General features: G+C 43.7%; 1 protein-coding gene across 1 annotated transcript in view; it reads left to right on the top strand.

The window, feature by feature from the left end:
- RPAP1 (RNA polymerase II associated protein 1) overlaps positions 1–18,736 on the top strand; it is a 128,432-nt gene that overhangs the window by 69,486 nt on the left and 40,210 nt on the right. Inside the window, exons 9-14 of the mRNA XM_082275309.1 lie at positions 1,489–1,590; positions 1,848–2,015; positions 6,113–6,316; positions 7,385–7,519; positions 12,401–12,580; positions 13,206–13,363. Coding sequence (XP_082131435.1) covers positions 1,489–1,590; positions 1,848–2,015; positions 6,113–6,316; positions 7,385–7,519; positions 12,401–12,580; positions 13,206–13,363 — 947 coding nt within the window. The remainder of the gene's footprint in view (positions 1–1,488; positions 1,591–1,847; positions 2,016–6,112; positions 6,317–7,384; positions 7,520–12,400; positions 12,581–13,205; positions 13,364–18,736) is intronic.

An 18,736-nucleotide genomic window follows, 5' to 3' on the forward strand; every position in this document is an offset into this window, starting at 1 on the left:
AAAAGTGATGGGAAACCCAAATATTTAGAGTTGTCACCAGAACTGGAAGTAGGGGGAAATTTTCAATGGGAGCATAGGAGGGAACATTGTAGAGATTTTCTCCCACTTTTTGCTGTATCTCTGCAATAGGAGGCACATGAGGGCATGCCCTCCTATTCATTATGAATGAGCTGCCAACACACCATATTGGATAAAAAAAAGTGTTCATGATCCACATTAAATGGTACTGCAACACACACAGCAGGTTGCCATGTGTTGTAGTACTAGACATTCATTCGTGCATTGCCACAAGGCACAAGTGTGAATGCTAATATTACCCACAGCGCATGTCCTGTAATAATTGATATGTGAAGACAAAATAATTAAATGCTATAGGGTAATTAAATTAATAAAATTCACCCCTGTGGGTTGATCGCAGCAGCAGTCCTTTGTTCACATATTTAGTTTTGCATATATATATATTTTTTTTTGGCACGAGTGTTATCTCACTATTCTACAAGTGTGAATGGGCTACAATTTTTTCCCATCAGCATCTTTTTCAGAACCTGTAGAGCAGTGGTCTCCAAACTGCGGCCCGGGGGCTGCATGCGGCATTTTGCTTGTCTTTATCTGGCCCCTGGGGCGCTATTCCTCCCACGGACAATCAATGACTGGCCACAATTCCTCCCACCGACACCAATAATGGGGCATTACCAACAATGAGGCACTATTTCTCCTACAGACACCAACGATGGGGCACTATTCCTCCTACTGATATCAATGATGGGGCACTATTCCTTCTACACTCACCAACGATGGGGCACTATTCCTCCCACTGACACCAGTGATGGGGCACTATTCCTTCTTCACTCGCCAACGATGGGGCACTATTCCTCCCACTGACACCAGTGATGGGGCACTATTCCTCCCACTGACACCAGTGATGGGGCACTGTTTCTTTTACTGACACAGACGACGAGGCACTATTCCTCCTAGTGACACTAAAGATGGGGCACTAGTCTTTCTACTGAAACCAATGATGGGGCACTATTCCTCCCACTGACATCAGTGATGGGGCACTGTTTCTTTTAATGACAGACGACGAGGCACTATTCCTCCTAGTGACACTAAAGATGGGGCACTAGTCCTTCTACTGACACCAATGATGGGGCATTGTTCCTTCTCCTGACTCCAATGATGAGGTACTATTCCTCCACTGACACTAACGAAGGAGCACTGTTCCTTCTGCTGATACCAACAATGGGGCTGTATTCCCCACCCAATAACAAAGATGGGACATTGTTTACTCCCACTGTTACCAGGACATTGTTTTCTACTCCCAAGGGACCACAATCTGGCCCCTCTGAAGTCTGAAGTATATTAAACTGACCCTTTGTTTAGAAAGTTTAGATACCCCTGCTAAAGAGAATGCACACAAGCATTACCCACTAACCTTCCCTTCTATAACAAGTCTGGTTTGTGATTTTTTATTTTTTTTTTTTCTTGAAGAGAGCTGGTTATTCCCTTCAGGAACTCTTCCATCTTTCTCGCAGCCAATTCATTCAGCAAAGGACTTTATCATTGCAAGTTCTGGGCTGTATTGTGAAGAAGGTAAGGGAAAAAGTTTTAATATTTTTATGAACTGACATATTACGATATTTATTATGTGTATAAAGTATATAACCTATAATTATTTCCTGTTGTTATTTTTCTTAGACCTGGGTTCTTCTTTACAAGTTTTACCATTTGATTGTAGTGACTTTTCACACAATAGGGCAAAGATAAAAATTTGATTCCTGCTTTGACTTCACTGGAATGAATAAGAATTGAATATTACTGATCAGTGTGTGTTCTCTGCTGTCTTCTAGGCTAAGCAAGGAGAGTTTGCCTCTGTCCTTAAGGGAAGTGTGCTTCGCCTGCTCCTGGATGCTGGATTCCTCTTCCTGCTGCGTTTCTCTATAGATGATAACATAGACAATGTCATTTCTGCAGCAGTTGGCGCTTTCCATGCTTTATTGGTGTCCCCAGATGATGAGGTAAATTTTTTTTTTTTTTTACATTTTTAGAATCCATTTTTTAACCACTTGCTGACCGCCGCAAGTACATATACTGCGGCGGTCAGCCCCTCACAGGCAAAGTAACGTATCGGTGCGTCACTAGCCTGTGAGGCTCTGGTGAGCGAGCGCGCTCCTGCTCGGTCACGGACCCCTCCGCGTGCGTGTGCCCAGGCGGACCTGATGGTCCGTTACCCCGGGAGAAAGGCAGGCGGCTAATGTAAACAAGCCGCCTGTCATTCTCCCCTGTGTAAGAATAGTGATCATATGGTTCTACTATGTAGGACCGTTGATCACTGTTCTTACACCTCAAGCCACAGCCAATCACAGAATCACGCCCCTAGGGACACACTTAACCCCTCCCTCTCAAAAAAAAAGTTAACCCCTTCACTGCCAGTGTCATTTTACAGTAACAGTGCATATGTATAGCACTGATTACTGCAGTAATGTCACTGGTAACCCCAAAAGTGTCAAAAATGTCAGTCAAGGGTCCAATCTGTCCGCCGCAATGTCGCAGTTCCACAAAAAAAATCGCAGATCGCCGCCATTACGCGTTAAAAAAAACAACAAAAATTACAAAAATCTTTCCCTTAGTAAGTAAACGCGATAACTTTTGCGCAAACCAATCAAAATACGCTTTTTGCGTTTTTTTTTTTTTTTTTTTTTACCAAACATATGTAGCATAAAACAAATTGGCCTAAAATGTTAAACAATTTAGATTTTTACATTTTTTGGGGGGGGGGGGGGAATTTCATATAAAAAAAAATGTGAAAAATATTTTTATTTTTGCAAAATTGACGCTATTTTTTTGTTTATAGCGCATGATCAAAAAATCACACAGGTGATCAAATACCACAAAAAAAAAAAGTTCTGTTTGTGGGAAAATAAGGATGTCAAATTAGTTTAGGTACAGCGTCACACGACTGCGCAATTGTCCGTTAAATTCACGCAGTGCCGAATCGCAAAATAGGCCCTGGTCAGGAAGGGGGTAAAATCTTCCAGGGCTTCAGTGGTTAAATGCATGTTTGCAAAAGCTAAAGAAGGAAACGGTGTAAATGTTTTATACTAAACAACCTAAATAGCGCAGTAATCCTAATACATGTAAGTCACCCTACTTCAAATATTCAAATAATGATATATGTAATCACATCATATAAATACAACAATTGTGCAATATTTGCAATAAATCTGCCGCTAGCCAGCGGTATTAATAAATTAAACTCCAATTAATGTATGTAAAGTGCATAAACTGTAAACAATATCAGTGTAAATTGCATATATTTATAACAAGTGCTCCAGTGCTCTGTGCAAATTGCAAATCAGTCCTTTAACGTTGCCTTGCATCAGTCCATATACATTCCTAGGCATGCAAAGTGATAATGATGGTGGGAACCTCTCAATAGTGGTGGGAGCCCCTTATCACCCAATGGTGGAATTCTCTCATCACCCAATACACCTCGTGGGTAAGGTGGGGGCTTACTGGAATAAGTTAAACTTATTCTTTTTTTCTTTTTTCCTTTATGGTGAAAGTGGAGCAGCTGCGTTCTCCTTCATAGTATTTATACACGGTTTTATTATATAGATTGGCGCAGGTGATTTTCACTTAATATACTTGTAAATGTTTTATGCTTTAATCCCCATTGGCTTTTTGAGGTCATCAAACAGGCATGCATCTGTGTTGGACTGCCAAAGAGTTAGGTCTAACGTATTACATTATACCAATATACATTTACCAGACCTACTTTTATTTTTTCTCTTTTTAATCCTGGCTTATTTGTAGTAGATAAAGACTTGAAAAAAGATAATAAGTGCAACGCTTAAGTATATATAGATTTTGGGTAAAACCTTGAATGGTGATTAAATTATTTTAAAATATTTTTATGGCACACCAAATCAGAAAAATGGCTTTTATAAAATAAAAAGGCAGCTTTTGACACAATACTAACCTTCAATCTGGAGATGTTCCCTGCAGTGCTTTTTCTGCCACTAGATGTCACATATCTTTCGGCTTGAATGATATGCAGCATCTTTTGAAAGAGAGGTATGGACAAAGCTATTTTTGGGCATACTTCTCTCCTGGGTGACAGGAGTGGACTTGTGCTCTCCTGTGACCATAAATCAGCTGTCAGCTGACATCACAAGGCTGCTACAGGCTCTGGAAGGATCCTGATCCTATTGTCAGGATCCACCTAGTTATCTCATTGACGGTTAGCTCTAGTTCTCAGTGCATAGCTGAGAGAAGAAAACAGCTGTGCCCACCCCCTCTACAGCCTGGCGCTCCAGTGAACACTGTGGGGGTGCAGAGTGGACTGTGAACTGAAAGATCAGTGGTCATGTGATCGCTCAGTTCTCAATCTTAGAGCTGGCAAGGAACAGCTGCAACATCACATCAATGCTGAAGCATAGAAATTAATTTTTTTTTTTTTTTTTTTTTACTTCCCATACTTCTCCTTTAATCCACTTTCCCTGAACACATCACTCTGTCACTTTGCCTTCTAAATGCACAAATTGAATGCATATATGGGAGCCGAGTTGCCTGCCAAAGGATTTGCATTTGTATCCATCCATTCATTCAATAGTTAACCTCTTAACACTGACTTAATTTACACCGACTTGTTACATAAAACGATGAGATCATAGTTAACTGCTTGCCGTCCGCCCACAGTACATTTACTGCGGACAGGGGACAACTGCAGGTTAGGCAATGTAACAGAAGGTCACAGCCAAACTTATGCATTTGTAGCGCATGCACACACCCCCAGCTGACCTGTGCTGTGATTGGCCACAGCACAAGTTTGTCAGCAGGTTGCAGCCAATGATTATGGCTGTACATCTGCTGATCAGCTGTGGCCAATCACAGCACCGAGTTCTGTGTTTACAAACACACAGAACTCTGTGCACAGATAATGATCTGCCTGTTCCTTCTCCCTAAAATCAAACCTGAGTTCATGGAGTAGCACATATTACTCTTGTTAGGCACACAGTTAACCCCTTGATTGCCCCTTGATCTTAACCCCTGGCCAGCCAGTGTCATTAGTAGAGTGTACTGTAGTCTCACTGATCACTGTAGTAGTGTTATTAACGACATCTGTGCCAGTGTCTGTTAGCACTAGATTGCCCAACCGCACTAGAACAATCTCACTATAAGTCGCTGATTACCACCACTACTAGTATAGCGTCTAAAACTGTGTGAATTCCAGTATATATACCATAGTTTGTAACTTTTGCACAAACCAATTAACATGTATTTATTGGGATTTTTTTTTCACCAAAAACATTTAGCTGAATACATTTTGCCCTAAACTTATGAAGAAATTTGATTTTATTGAATATGTTTTATAGTAGTAGAAAATATATATATTTTTTATTTTTGCTCTTTTTGGTTTATATAATAAAAACAAAACACCCCAGTGGTGATCAAACACCACAAAAAGAAAGCTCTATTTGTGTGAAGAAAAGTTATATACATTTTATTTGTGTACAGGGTTTAAAGCGGTTGTAAACCCTAAAAAAAAAAAAAAAAAAAAAAAAACCTGGAAGACAAAGGCATAATGAGCTAGTATGCATCGCATACTAGCCCATTATGTGTAACTTACCTTAGAACGAAGCCCCGACACGGACCCCCGGACATCGCTGCGGGCACTGCCATGATCCCTCGCCGTCTCTTCCGGGTTCGGCGGCTCCGTCGCGGTGATTGGCCGGAAGAGATGGCTCCGGCGCGATGATTGGCCGGCGCCGCGATGACGTCGCGCGCATGCGCGCGGGAGTGATTTTCCGGCAAGCTCCCGGCAAACTAATTGAAGGTCCCCCCGGACCTTTAGAGCGCTATTACACTGTAATATTATTTGTACCTACAGGTAAGCCTTATTATATGCTTACCTGTAGGTAAAAGTGTCAAAAAGCGGGATACTACCGCTTTAATGACAGAGCAATTGCTAGACAACATCGCAGTGCTGAATAGCTAAAAATGACCTGGTCATGAAGCGGATAAAACCTTCTGTGGCTAAATGAAAAGTAGTTGCTATGAAGGCAGTATCTTCTATAGGTAGTTATAAACTTTTGCTGTGTTTCTTGTGCAGGAATACTTGGATATTACTTTTTCATGGTACCAGGGAACAAAGTCCTTTCCTTTCTTGCCTAATCAAGAAGAAGAGGAGGAGGAGGAGGATGAAGATATTGATGATATAGTTGGGGACTCTAATAGGATGACTGAAGGAGAAAAGCAAAAAGCTAAAGAGGAAAAGAAGTCCGATTCAGAAGTGGCACGTTATGATGCTATAAAGGTAAGCGCTACAGGAATAAATTGATGGATTATCCCTTATAGAAGTTTGCACTTTAAACATGTAAGCACTACACCTTTTCATCATTTTCACCAGCAGGTGGCATTGTTTCTCTTTTGCATGATATTTCACACTGCCTTTAGAGTTCACACTACAAAAATGCACTCCGGATACATCACATTTTTTATATGTTTTGCTGTGTTCCAGTACAGTTGTGTGCAGAAAAAATGCAGCATGTTCTATTTTTTTTTTTCTGCACCTGGAACAGACTGCACCAGTGTGAACTAGGGCCATTGGAATACATAGAAAACACTGTGCATGCATTTTTCATGCAGAAAAAAAACGCACTGGACTTTATCTGGTTTGAACTAGAACTTAAAGTCTATACCTAAGAACAAAATGTATTGCAGGTTACCATTCCTATATAAGCGATGGCTGCATTCGTTTGTCTTTTTTCAGGCCTTTTTTTTTTCACTTTGAGATCCAACCAGTAACATACTTCCTATCCTTGGGTGGTGATGCTTACTCACTTCTGTATTTATGGAGGATCACTGTTCTCACCCTGTGATGGAACTTCAGAAACCTCACCCTCTCTTTTTCTTCATAAATTATTGACCAGATATAACAAAATGGTTTTAATACATTTGACGGAGCAAATAGGAGACGCTTATTGTTAGGGTTTACATGCGTTTTATTGCACAATGTTGGTGTTAATGGTTTTATTTTTTTCCCATATATTCTCATAATTTACTTTGTTCTAAAAAAAATGAAAAAATATTGTTCTAGTGTTAGTAGCCGCATTCATTTATCATAGTTCACTTGATAAAGGGGTTTAGAATTGTTTTGGGCAAATTTTATGTTTTGTTGAGGTTAAACATAAGCATTCCCCATTTCTGTACAGTTTTAAAAAATGTATCAAGCATAATTACCAATCCTTACCTGCCTCTGTTGTATAGCATTTGATAAAAACCATGCCATGGCATGCAAGTCTTAACCCTTTAGTAAGTGGGGTCCTTTATGTGGCTCAGTGTCTCTTGGTGTTTTATTTCAAACAAGTTTGTTTTTATGTAGGGTCTCCTAAAGACAAAATTTCTTCACCGGCTTAGATATATCTTGGAAGTTGTAAGACCGTCTCCTACTGTTGTTCTGAATATCCTGGAGATTCTTACAAGGGTGGCTCGTCACTCTGTAGCAGCCTGCAGCCAGGTAAGAACTATGGAAAATTAACTCCAAACCACCCCTCCCCCCACCCCAACAACATGTACATTTCATCACTACATTCTGGATCCAAGAGCAAAGAGATGAAGCTCTGGGCAACTGGTGTTATTCAAGCCTTAGGAGACTCTTCCCACCCACATATGACAGCAATACTCTATACCTTGAAGTGGCCGGTATATCTGTTAACACCTAGTGTGGTGGGGAAGAAGGGAGAGAAGGATGCATACTCCTGCAGGGTCCCTACTTGCATCCTCTGACTGTCTGCATGTACCTTCCCATTACCAACCCTTAGATGTTGGCAGGCCATACACTATACAATATTCTTGAACAATTTTCCTTTAGATTTACCAAAACCATATGAAATCTTAACACTTTCCATTTGTATGCAATCAGGCAGGCCCATGCACTACATAGTTGAAGGTAAATCTAGTTAAATAGGTTAAATAAGAAAATTGTATAGTGTATGACCAGCTTTAGAATAAGATGTTGCTCCTGCTGTACAGGCAAGCCATTTTAACTTCATGGGATTCAAGTGTGTAGGTATCTTAGCTTCAGACATCAGAGGAGGGTGAGAGGGGAACCTGCACAGGATTTGGGTACAGTTTACTGTATTGAGGGGGTAATGATAGGGGAGGTTTATTTGTCGGTTTAACCACTTGCCGACCGCCGCAAGTATATATACTGTGGCGGTCAGCCCCGGCCAGGCAAAGTGACGTACCGGTACGTCACTAGCCTGTCACTGGCTTGTAAGCCAATAGCGGACGAGCACGCGCCCACCCCGGCTCGTTCCCTAACAAGTCAGTGCGTGTGACCGGCGGACCCGATGTCTGCCGGTCACTCGCGATCGTTCGCCGGGAAGGGAGAAAGGCAGGCGGCTAATGTAAACAAGCTGCCTGTCATTCTCCCCTGTGTAAAAATGGAGATCAGACGGTTCTACTATGTAGGACCGTTGATCTCTGTTTTTACACTAATAGCCATGTCCCATCACAGTTAGAAACACGCCCCTAGGACACACTTAACCCCTCCCTCTCCAATACAGTTAACCCCTTCCCTGCCAGTGTCATTTTTACAGTAACAGTGCATATGTATAGCACTGATTACTGCAGTAATGTCACTGGTAACCCCAAAAGTGTAAAAAATGTCAGTCAAGGGTCCGATCTGTCCGCCGCAATGTCGCAGTCCCGCAAAAAAAATCGCAGATCGCCGCCATTACTCGTTAAAAAAAAAAAAAAAAGACCAAAAATTACAAAAATCAAACCAATCAAAATACGCTTTTTGCGTTTTTTTTTATTTTTTTTACCAAATATATGTAGCATAAAACAAATTGGCCGAAAATGTTAAAAAATTTTGATTTTTACATTTTTTTTTCTGGAATTTCATATAAAAAAAATTTGAAAAATATTGTTATTTTTGCAAAATCTACGCTCTTTTTTTGTTTATAACGCGTGATCAAAAAATCGCACAGGTGATCAAATGCCATCAAAAGAAAGCTCTGTTTGTGGGAAAAAAAGGACGTCAAATTCGTTTAGATACAGCGTCGCACGACCGTGCAATTGTCCGTTAAAGTCACGCAGTAAAAAAAAATCACAAAATAGGCCCTGGTCAGGAAGGGGGTAAAATCTTCCGGGGCTTAAGTGGTTAAGTGAACCTGTTGTTTTGCCATGTATAGGTAAAGCCTTAAGCCCCGTACACACGTACCGATGGTCGGCATACAAATGTTCCTCTTTTCTCCCCGGGATGTCGGTGTCTGCTGAAAAGTGCAAAGACAGCACAAGGACAGCACAAGAATTTTGTCCGCCGACTGCAGAAGTGATGTCATGTAATGGTTAACTTTCCCTGTGTTTTCTATTTTCTGAGCATGCCCAGTCTTGCAAATCTGCGGTCTGTCGGCCGAATTGTGTACTGACAGGCGAACAATCGTCCGTTCTGGTGTCGGCATACAAATATTTTCATGTTTGCACGAAAGACTTTTGTCCGCGGATTGTGCGCAGACATCTGTCGGAGGCACCATACTAACACGCGTACAATCGGCAGATCCTTCGTCCACCGACGTTTGTATGCCGACGATCGGTACGTGTGTACGGGCCTTTAGGCTCACATTGGGATGACCCCCCCACCATCTTTAAAACATTAGATAAAACTGTAACTTAAAAGGGAATATGTGGTGGTTTTGTACATATTTATCTTCTTTATTTATGGTATGGACTAGAAAAAAATGAAACAAATGTGTGTATTCTTGTTTCTGGCCAGCAAATAACGTTTTAGGCTCCTTTTCATGCTTTTATTATCTTCTGTAAAAAATAAAAAGCCCATTGTTCCATAGTTGTAAATTACACACAAAATGAATGAGTTACAGCAGTGAGTCCCTCGACTCTCTCCCTCGGTGTATTTTTATGGAAAGTTTTTTTTAAAGAAAATCTAATTTAAAACACAAAAAATGCATATACTTCTGCTTACCAAATCCTAAGACAAGGTACCTGTATTTGTTTCCCTTTTTAGTCTTTCCCCCCCTTTAATTTCTCAATGTAGTCCTGTGAGAAGCACATTTCCTTCCCCTGGGCACTGCTCTCACTTTCCCACTGTATCTACTATGACGATAGGAGTCATAGTGGTCACACAGGCTGGACTTAAAAAAAGTCTGCCATTTTTTCATCTCCATTACATGATTGGATGATGTTATTACTTAATTACAGACGCAAAATAGGATTGCTTTTGCTGTATGTTTAGCCCACAGGAACTGACAAGGTCACTGAATTTTTGACACGATTAACAGGTACAACTGCAAGAAAAAATATGTGAACCCTTTGGAATGATATGGATTTCTGCACAAATTGGTCATAAAATGTGATCTGATCATCATCTAAGTCACAATAGACAATCTCAGTCTGCTTAAACTAATAACACACAAAGAATGAAGTTTTGCCATGATTTTATTAATCACACCATGTAAACATTCACAGTGCAGGTGGAAAAAGTATGTGAACCCCTAGACTAATGACATCTCCAAGAGCTAATTGGAGTGAGATGTCAGCCAACTGAAGTCCATTCAGTGAGATGAGATTGGAGGAGTGGATTACAGCTGCCCTGCCCTATAAAAAAACACACACCAGTTCTGGGTTTGCTTTTCACAAGCATTGCCTGATGTGAATGATGCCTCGCACAAAAGAGCTCTCAGAAGACCTACGATTAAGAATTGTTGACTTGCATAAAGCTGGAAAGGGTTATAAAAGTATCTCCAAAAGCCTTGCTGTTCATCAGTCCACAGTAAGACAAATTGTCTATGAATGGAGAAAGTTCAGCACTGCTGCTACTCTCCCTAGGAGGGGCCGTCCTGTAAAGATGGCTGCAAGAGCACAGCGCAGACTGCTCAATGAGGTGAAGAAGAATCCTAGAGTGTCAGCTAAAGACTTACAAAAGTCACTGGCAAATGCTAACATCCCTGTTAGTGAATCTACAATACGTAAAACACTAAACAAGAATGTATTTCATGGGAGGATACCACAGAGGAAGCCACTGCTGTCCAAACACACATTGCTGCACATTTACAGTTCGCACAAGAGCACCTGGATGTTCCACAGCAGTACTGGCAAAATATTCTGTGGTCAGATGAAACCAAAGTTGGGTTGTTTGGAAGAAACACACAACACTATGTGTGGCGAAAAAGAGGCACAGCACACCAACATCAAAACATTGTCCCAACTGTGAAGCATGGTGGTGGGGGCATCATGGTTTGGGGCTGCTTTGCTGCATCAGGGCCTGGACGGATTGCTATCTTCGAAGGAAAAATTAATTCCCAAGTTTATCAAGACATTTTGTAGGAGAACGTAAGGCCATCTATCTACCAGCTGAAGCTCAACAGAAGATGGGTGTTGCAACAGGACAATGACCCAAAGCATAGAAGTAAATCAACAACAGAATGGCTTAAACAGAAGAAAATACGCCTTCTGAAGTGGCCCAGTCAGAGTCCTGACCTCAACCCGATTGAGATGCTGTGGCATGACCTCAAGAAAGCGATTCTCACCAGACATCCCAAGAATATTGCTGAACTGAAACAGTTCTGTAAAGAGGAATGGTCAAGAATTACTCCTGACCGTTGTGCACGTCTGATCTGCAACTACAGGAAACGTTTGATTGAAGTTATTGCTGCCAAAGGAGGTTCAACCAGTTATTAAATCCAAGGGTTCACATACTTTTTCCACCTGCGCTGTAAATGTTAACATGGTGTGTTCAATAAAAACATGGCAACATTTCATTCTTTGTGTGTTATTAGTTTAAGCAGACTGTGATTGTCTATTGTTGTGACTTAGATGATGATCAGATCACATTTTATGACCAATTTGTGCAGAAATCCATATCATTCCAAAGGGTTCACATACTTTTTCTTGCAGCTGTTTTTGTCATGCTTTTAAGAAGATAACTTATGCTGTGCTGTCTCCCTAGAAAACCCATGTGCCCTAGAATTTCTTTGTTGTGTGCATTGCAATAAAAGATGCAGCTGGTTGGAACATAGATCTTGGGTTAGGTTACTAAGTGGTTGTCACTCCTAACTTGTAGTTCTGGGGTCCTGCACTCAGTTGCACCAGGGACACAATCTATGTGGAGACTATGTTCCCCCTGTTTGTGTGTTTTACCCAGGGTGCTCAGGTTTCTTTCCACAGCCTAGAAAAATATTTATTGGTTCACTGGCTTTGGATGGAACTGACTATAGAGTGTTTATATAAATGGAGTAGGGTCATTCATTTCTAAGCTTTTCTCAACCACTGTTATCCGTGTGTTTTTCTATTATTTGTAGAGGTACCGAATATATTAAAGGTATACATCTTTAGTGATGATGATTTGTGTTATTACCTCTTATTTTGTTATATTCAGCTTCTGGATTGTCCACGGTTAATAGAGACAACGGTGCGTGAGTTTCTGCCTTTGCAGTGGAGTGTGCAAATGGAAACCGGAGACACAGCGCCTACCAGTCTTCACGGTGTGCCTTGTTCAGCTGCTATGAAATTTCTCAGAGTGCTGGCATCTTCTAGCCGCCACTCAGCTGCCAGACTAGTAAGTATTCAGAAATTATTAATATGAAAGTGTCTCTCTGATTTCTGTAAGCTAAGGTGGATGTGCTGTTGCAACAGTCACAGGTGGGCTAAGTCCCACTTCAGGGTGTTTGAAGATACAGTATATACCACTATAGCAACAGCACACAAAGCGTACACAGGCCAAATAATAGGCTTAGTTATATTTCTCTTTCAGAGGGGCTTCCGTTGTTTTTATTAGGAGAAAACATGCAGGACATGTGGAGTTAGAGGCTACTACTTATTAACTGTTGGAGAAGATAAGTAAGATTGCTGACAAAGAAATATGAGCTATCTTTTAAGTCTGAAAGAGACATTGGATGGGCAGAATTCTCCCTGAGAATGATGGGTAGGGATATATCCTTCTGTCTATGGACGGGTTGCCTGAGTTGCACAGTACTATGTACATTTTTTTTTGCTTTTTTGTAAAGAAAACCATCAGGTCTGTTTGGAAAAAAGATTACCACAAGGTGGAAAATCCCCTAAGATCTCTTATTAAAAGAGGGGGACATATTATTTGCTTTAGAATGATGATTTCCATAAATCCTAAACCCTGCAAATTTCACCAATTAATCTTAAATGCTTAATTTCTTCTTTCTTTTTCTTAGCTGCACAAATTCAACATGAAAAGCCACCTGAGCAGATTTGCTGTGCAGGAGCCACAAGACCTTCCTCTGCCGAAAGATGAGGCTGAAAAACTAAGTACAGAGACCTTCCGTCTCTGGGCTATTGCTGCCGGCTATGGACAAGCCTGTGATTTATACAGGTTGGTTGTTGTTTTTAAAGTACATAATATTATACTGGTAAATCATTTTAGTAGGTCCATTAGTGCAATACATACATGCATATATAACTTTACATCATCAGACCATGCTCCTGCCAACAATGTAGTAGCTGAGAAACTTTATTTGAAGGTGCAACAAATCCTTTATATCAGATCCCATTTACAGTGTTCTAAAGGATAGTGCAATACTTTATAGCTCCGGAAGCCAAATTATTAACGTGTATGTAATCCCTTTTTCTCTTTTGTTCATTGACGAACACAGCTCTTCATTTTCATGACCGTAGGGTTATGCTGCCCCCTACAGGAGTAGGACACTAGGCAGAGAAAAGCTTGAACACGCCTATGGGGCAGTCCCTGAGGGTATACTCCCGCTTCCTGCTATAGGTATTGAGTTTTTTTCTGCCTATTCAGGAGTAAGGACCTAGTTCTTTGCTAAGATCTCTGGTCCTAGCTATTTTTTTCTTTTAAATGGAATTTTTTCCTTTTATTATTTTGTTCCTGTGAGAACTATAATCAAGTGCCCGGACTGGGCGACAAGCTGGTTAATATAGATTCTTAGGTTCCCCCCAGTCTGGCCAGCGTGCCTGTGCAGACCGCGGCTCTGTGCTAGGCCAGCCACGACATAGCCCCATTGGGCAGGGGCTGGCCTGCAAGTTAAACGTCTTGTGACAGCGTATACGAAGTGGCTTCGGCCTGAGTCGCAGCGTTTCTTCCTGGCCGACAGCACCCACATTACTATGGAGCGGTGTCCTGTCCGGAGCGGTGCCCACCCTGTTCCTGGTGTGCTAAGTAGCTGTCCCCCCCCCTCTACCCCTGGCAGGTTTTGGGGCGGACGTGGGCCCCTCCCTGGGATGGTCGGACCCCGAGTTCCCCTACTTCCCAAGTGCGTCTCCCCTCTCCTAGCTTGGGGGTCTCTGTGGCCCCCATCTGCTCACACCCCCCCCCCCCCGGGGCGGTCATACCTTTCTTAAGCGAATTGGGGTGCGGCGGTGGGGGAGGGAGCGCGCTGCCGGCGCCCAAATTGATTGCTCCTTGAGGGGGATTGGGGCCATTTTTTTCTGGCCGTGGGACCCCCGGAGTCGCGTGGTGCTGCCATTTACTTGTAGACTGGTGTTCGGCCTCTTGTGCTAATAGCCAGACATGCCTTTTACTGATCGCCGCGTGCTTGCATAAGTCTACTGTGAGCTTCTCTGGTGGTGCTGGTGAGTGTCTGGGGCTTCCTCTCCCTCTTGCTGCTATACAGTGGTAGAAGCTGTGCTGGGCCTTGTGGTGCAGACAGCGCGCTGGGGTGTCCCTTACAATGTGTTTTTACACTTGTGGCGCAGATTCCCTCTCCATTCATGGAGTCACTGAAACACGTCTCACCACCTGATCCACTCTCAGTGGATACCGGGCCCTCCGGGGGCCCCACAACTGGCTGCACTGACGGCAGTCCTGGAGTCGTTGGTGTCCAAAGTGGATTTGGTCCTGGGCAAACGGGCTACCAAAAAGTGTGTCCCGCCTTCACCTGCTTCCTCTGTCTGTTCAGATCTAGGGCCTGAATCGGCCGCTGCGAATGCCAGTTACCCTTCATGGTCTGTGTCCACGCACCCCACGTGCTCAGATAGTGGGGATGATTCCTCTATTCCTCCAGCCGCACATGAAAAGGTGCTAGTGGATGCACTGATTGTATACCTCCTGTAGTGGACTCGCCGGTTTCCAGGTTGAATAAAGCCAGGGTAATTCAGGTAGAAGAGTCTCCGGTCTTCTCTGATCCGGCTGATAGGTCGGAGGCCTTGACCCACCATATGTATGCTGTGGCTGGTTCGGCACTTAAGCTGGTTTTTCACCATCACCCTGGTGTCACAAGCTATAATTGAATGGGCAAAAGTTTTACGTCGGGACCTGGAGGAAAAACGGCTCCCTCCTGAGTTTGTGGAGCTGGCGGATCAATTGGTCCAAACAGTTTGTTTGTGATGCCTTTTTGGAATGCCGCTCCCTTGCTTTCTAGACTGTCTGTCTCTGCAGTGGTCCTGCGGCGCATTATCTTGCTGAAATGCTGGTCTGTGGACCAGGCTTCTAAAAAAACCTTGTCCGATTTTCCATTTGTGGGAGATCGCCTGTTAGGAACTTCCTTGGATGACATCATCAAAGGCCTCACAGGGGGAAAGAGTACTCTTCTTCCTCAGGTTTCCAAGGGTAAGGAGGCTCCTTTTTATGCTCACAAGCAGCCTTTTCGTTCCTCAGAATCTCAGGACAAGGGATCAAAACACTTCAGGGCCTCCAATGGGGCTTCCAAGAAGTCTTTGTTGGACAAACCAAGAGCGGGATCTGCCAGGCTTGCGGACAAAAACTCCTCCGCATAAAGGAACGCCCTCGCCCGTATCAGGAGTGGGGGGGACGTTGTCGCTGTTTTCCGGATCGTCAAAGTTGTTCGATCCGGCTACAAGATCGAGTTTCGATCATATCCGCCTGGAAGGTTCTTTCCTTCCAACCTGCACTTATCCCCAGATCGCTTACAGGATCTCTATGGGGCAGTGCAAGACCTGTTGTCTCAAGGAGTGGTTGTCCCGGTTCTAATGTCAGAATGCTTTCAAGTTTTCTATTCAAAGCTGTTTACGGTTCCCAGGAAGGAGGGCAAGGTGCGTCCAATTCTGGACCTCAAGGCACTGAACTGCTTTGTGCGGGTACAGAAGTTTCGAATGGAGTCCATTCGCACGGTGGTAGCATGCCTACATCAGGGGGACTTTCTCGCATCCATCGACATCAAGGACGCTTACCTTCACATCCCCATTTGTATTGCCCATCAGCGTTTCCTCCGCTTTGCCGTGAGCGTGGAGCATTATTAATTTGTGGTCGTTGCCCTTTTGTCTCACCTCCGCTCCTCGGGTCTTCACAAAAGTGTTGGTTCCAGTTTTAGTATTACTGCTTCAGCGGGGGGGATTGAGATACTGGGGTACCGGGGCGATCTGCTTTTGCGAGCAGAGTCTTCGACTGCCCTGTTGGCCAACTTCTAGATCATTCTGCAAAAACGCTGAGGATGTTTAGTTGGATTCTGCATCTCCAGAAGTCTGCTCGTGTCCCGACCACGAGCCTGGAATATTTGGGACTTACTCTGGACTCGGCCAGAGTGTTTCTCCCTGTGGTAAAACTTCAGAAGTTGTAGGAGGCGATTTGGCTTCTGCTGGCCAGCAGACGGTCATCTCTTCTGACTTGCATGCTGGGCCTGATGATGTCTACCTTTGAGGCAGTTCCATTTGCACAGTTCCACATGAGATCTCTGCAAAAGGAGATTCTGGTGAAGCGGAGAACTAGAATCCTGTCTCTGGACAATCTGATCATGTTGAGCCAAAGAACAAGGGGGTCCCTGGTTTGGTGGCTTCGTTCTCCTGCACTTCTTTAGGGAAAATTTTCTTCCCCTTTACTGCATGGTTGTCACCACAGATATCCAGGTGGGGAGGCATTCTGGGCACGGATTGTGCTCAAGGGGTCTGGACTTTGTAGGAGTCCAGGCTACCAATCAATGTACTGAAACTCAGAGTGATCAGGCTTTGCCTGGATCATTGGACAGTTTGTCTCCAGGGATGTCCGGTATTGATTCAATCGGACAATGTCATGGCCGTGGCTTATGTCAATCACCAAGGGGGCACGAGAAGTGTGCTGGCGGCTCAGGAAGTAGCCAACATTCTAAGGTGAGCAGAACGGTTCATTCCAGCCCTCTCTGCTGTACACATTCCAGGGGTAGAAAATTGACAGGCGGACTATCTCAGTCGACAGGCGTTGGACTAAGGAGAATTGTCACTTCATTCGGAGTTGTTCAGTCAGTTGTGTCTCTGGTGGGGGACTCCCGTGGTTGACCTTTTGGCCTCCCTCAACAGGAAAGTTCAGATGTTTGTGGCATGGTCTCTGGACCCTCTAGCCAAAGCCACAGACGCCCTTAGTAGTGGCTTCCTGGAGTCATTATCTTCTAATATACGCCTTTCCTTCTCTCAAACTTCTGCCGCGACTCCTGCGCAGGATCAAGGCAGAAGGGATTCCAGTCATTCTAGTGGCTCCAGACTGGCCTCTGGTATGGCTGGTCGCCGATGTTACTTGGAGACTCCCTCTCCGGGAAGATCTGCTGTCTTAAGGACCAATCTTCCATCCTGCTTTACAGTTGCAGGCTTTGAAGGCCTGGCTGTTGAAAGCCAGGTGCTGAAGGATAGAAGGTTGTCTGATTTAGGGATTCCTACGCTTTTAAAAGCTAGAAAATCTACTTCCAGGAAGATTTACCATCGTACTTGAAAGACGTACATTGCGTAGTGCGAGTCTCTTGGGGTTCACCCTCGCTCCTTTTGGGTAACTCGGATCTTGGCTTTCCTCCAGCAAGGGGTCGAGCAACATTTGGCCATCAAGGGCCAGGTCTCGGCCTTGGCAATTTTCTTTCAATGTCCGTTGGCCTCACACTCCTTGGTGCGTACTTTCCTCCAGGGAGTGAGACACTAGGCTCCCCCGGTGCTGTCTCCAATGCTGCCATGGGACCTCAATTTGGTGTTGACAGTTATTCAGAAACCTCCCTTTGAAAATATTCGGGAGATTCCACTGCTTACATTGTCCCAGAAGGTGGCCTTTTTGCTGGCTATTACTTCGGCGTGCAGGGTGTCTGATCTGTCTTGCCATTCACCTCATCTAGTTGTTCACAGGGATAAGGTGGTTCTTCTACCATGTCCATTGATCCTTCCAATGGTCGTCTCAGATTTTCATATTTTCATCTGAATGAAGACACTGTGTTGCCTGCCCTGTGTCCTAAGCCTACGCATCCTAGGGAAGTTGCCTTGCATTCCCTGGATTTGGTTCGGGCAATCAGGGTGTACCTGGCATCTAAGGAGTAGTTTTGAAAGTCAGACTCACTTTTTGTCCTCACGGATGGACCTCACAAGGGGCTGGCTGCTTCTGCTGTGACCATTTCCAGATGGATCAGACAGACCGTGGTTCAGGTTTATTCTTATCTTATCTTATCTTTCAGGGCGCACTCTACTTGGGCGCTTAGTGCCACCTGGGCCTTCCGTCATCAGGCGTCAGTGGTGCAAGTTTGCAAAACGGCAACCTGGTTGTCTGTGTACACATTCACAAAGTTTTATAAAGTGGATGTGTTGGCATCTGTGGATGCTTCTTTTGGCTGCAAAGTTTTGCAGGCTGCTGTTTAGCAGATTTGTCCTCTTTGAGGATGTCGTTTTCAGGTGAGCTCCAGTTGTTCTCAGTTGAGCTCCATGTTACCTGGTTGGTTATGTTTAGCCTTTGGGAAGTTTGTTTTCTGCTGTTCCCACCCCTCATGTTTGACACTGGTTTGGGACATCCCTACGGTCATGAAGATGAGCTGTGTCTGCCAATGAACGA

Source organism: Pelophylax lessonae (genome assembly GCF_965119305.1).
Source record: "Pelophylax lessonae genome assembly, chromosome: 13".
NCBI lineage: Eukaryota > Metazoa > Chordata > Amphibia > Anura > Ranidae > Pelophylax > Pelophylax lessonae.